Here is a 1,293-nt window from a genome sequence, read left to right on the forward strand (position 1 = left end):
CGAAGCAGAGGGGGAGAAGGAGCTCTCCGGGGCCTGACAGCCTCAGCGCTGCAGACACCCGGCCCGGGGAAAGTGTGCAGAGAAGGGCGCGAGAGGAAAAGGTCGAGGCGAGCCCCAGACCCCAGGAAGCGGCTGTCTGGGGGAAGGGAGGGCTTCCTTCCCAAGGCAAAAGGGGCAGATGAGGAATGCCCTTCGCGTCCACGCCCCCCCGGCCCGGGAGCCGCCGAGAGTCCCGGCTGCGGCCCCCTCTCCTGCGCCCTCCCTCAGCGTCCCGCGGTGCCGAGCCTCTCGGCGCCTGGCACCCCTGGTCTCGGTACTCACAGAGTCCGGGGCTGCCCGTCGTCTTCCATCATGGTGGGTGCGACGGAGCGATCCCGGGACAAGGGGGAGGGCAGGGCTGGGGAGGGGAGGGGGTGGGGAGGAGGGGGAGGGGGGCTCCGGGCACCGGCTGGGGACAGAGGAAAAGGCACCGAACCCAGCTCTCGGGCTCTCTCCCCCCAGCCCGCTCCGGACACTGCGCTCCAACCAGGAGGAGCAGGAGGAGGAGGAGGATGAACAAAATGGCCGCCGCCACCAGCCAGGCAGGAAACGGGGCAGAGCGCAGGCGCGGCCCGCCAGGTCACCGCTCGGGCCAGCCGCGACGGCCTGCGAGAGGGACAACTGAGGGGAGAGAAAGCGGGCCGCCGAGGAGGCCGTGTGTCGGGTCACGACGGATCACGCTGTCGCTGTGAGTCGGCTGGCCGGCCGCGGACCGTGCCAGCCCCAGATGAGACCATGCAAAGAGGAAAACGCCGTGAAGCCGAAGTCTGTGGGAACTGGGGTCCTGGAAATGAGAGGAGGAAGCACTTCTCTAGAGGGCTTCTGGGAACTGTAGTCCGAAAGAGCCGCCGGCGCCCGCCCTCGCTAGGACGCGGAGAAGAGACTTCTGGGTAGTGTAGTCGTACGTGAGGACGTGCAGCGACCAGGAAGTCGGCGTGCCGGGAGGGGAAGGGAAGAAAAGCCACATTAAAAGGCGGGGAGGCGAGGTGGGAAGAGCGCGCTCCGGGAAGCGAACTACAAGTCCCAGAGTGCCTCGCGCCGGGGGCTGTCCCAGGACGACTTGAGGCATTTTGAGGCTGTTCTGTTGGCTCTGCCGGGTAGTCTGCTCCGCCTCCGTCCAGACCGAGAGCGGTTTCTTCAACTGCGGCTCGGGCAGCGCTCTGCCTCCGCGTGGTGTCCGGGCCAGCAGGCCCTTCCAGCTCTCTTTTAGTCAGAACTGCCGGCCCGCGGGCATCCACCGCCGCCTCGCGCCTC

General features: G+C 68.0%; 1 protein-coding gene across 8 annotated transcripts in view; it reads right to left on the minus strand.

Moving 5' to 3' along the window:
• The window catches only part of TIAL1 (TIA1 cytotoxic granule associated RNA binding protein like 1), a 20,709-nt gene extending 19,788 nt beyond the window's left edge, over nucleotides 1-921 (minus strand). For 7 of the 8 annotated variants that reach the window (XM_008073262.2, XM_021706579.1, XM_021706578.1 and 4 more), the window contains exon 1: nucleotides 322-917. In XM_008073262.2, coding sequence (XP_008071453.1) covers nucleotides 322-353 — 32 coding nt within the window. In that variant the 5' untranslated portion in view covers nucleotides 354-917. Of the gene's footprint in view, nucleotides 1-321 lie in introns of all 8 variants that reach the window. The other variant, XM_021706575.1, reaches the window with a different exon arrangement.
• Between the last annotated feature and the right edge of the window lie 372 nt (nucleotides 922-1,293).

The sequence above is a fragment of the Carlito syrichta genome, unplaced genomic scaffold (assembly GCF_000164805.1).
Source record: "Carlito syrichta isolate Samal-C Ts95f unplaced genomic scaffold, Tarsius_syrichta-2.0.1 Scaffold315801, whole genome shotgun sequence".
NCBI lineage: Eukaryota > Metazoa > Chordata > Mammalia > Primates > Tarsiidae > Carlito > Carlito syrichta.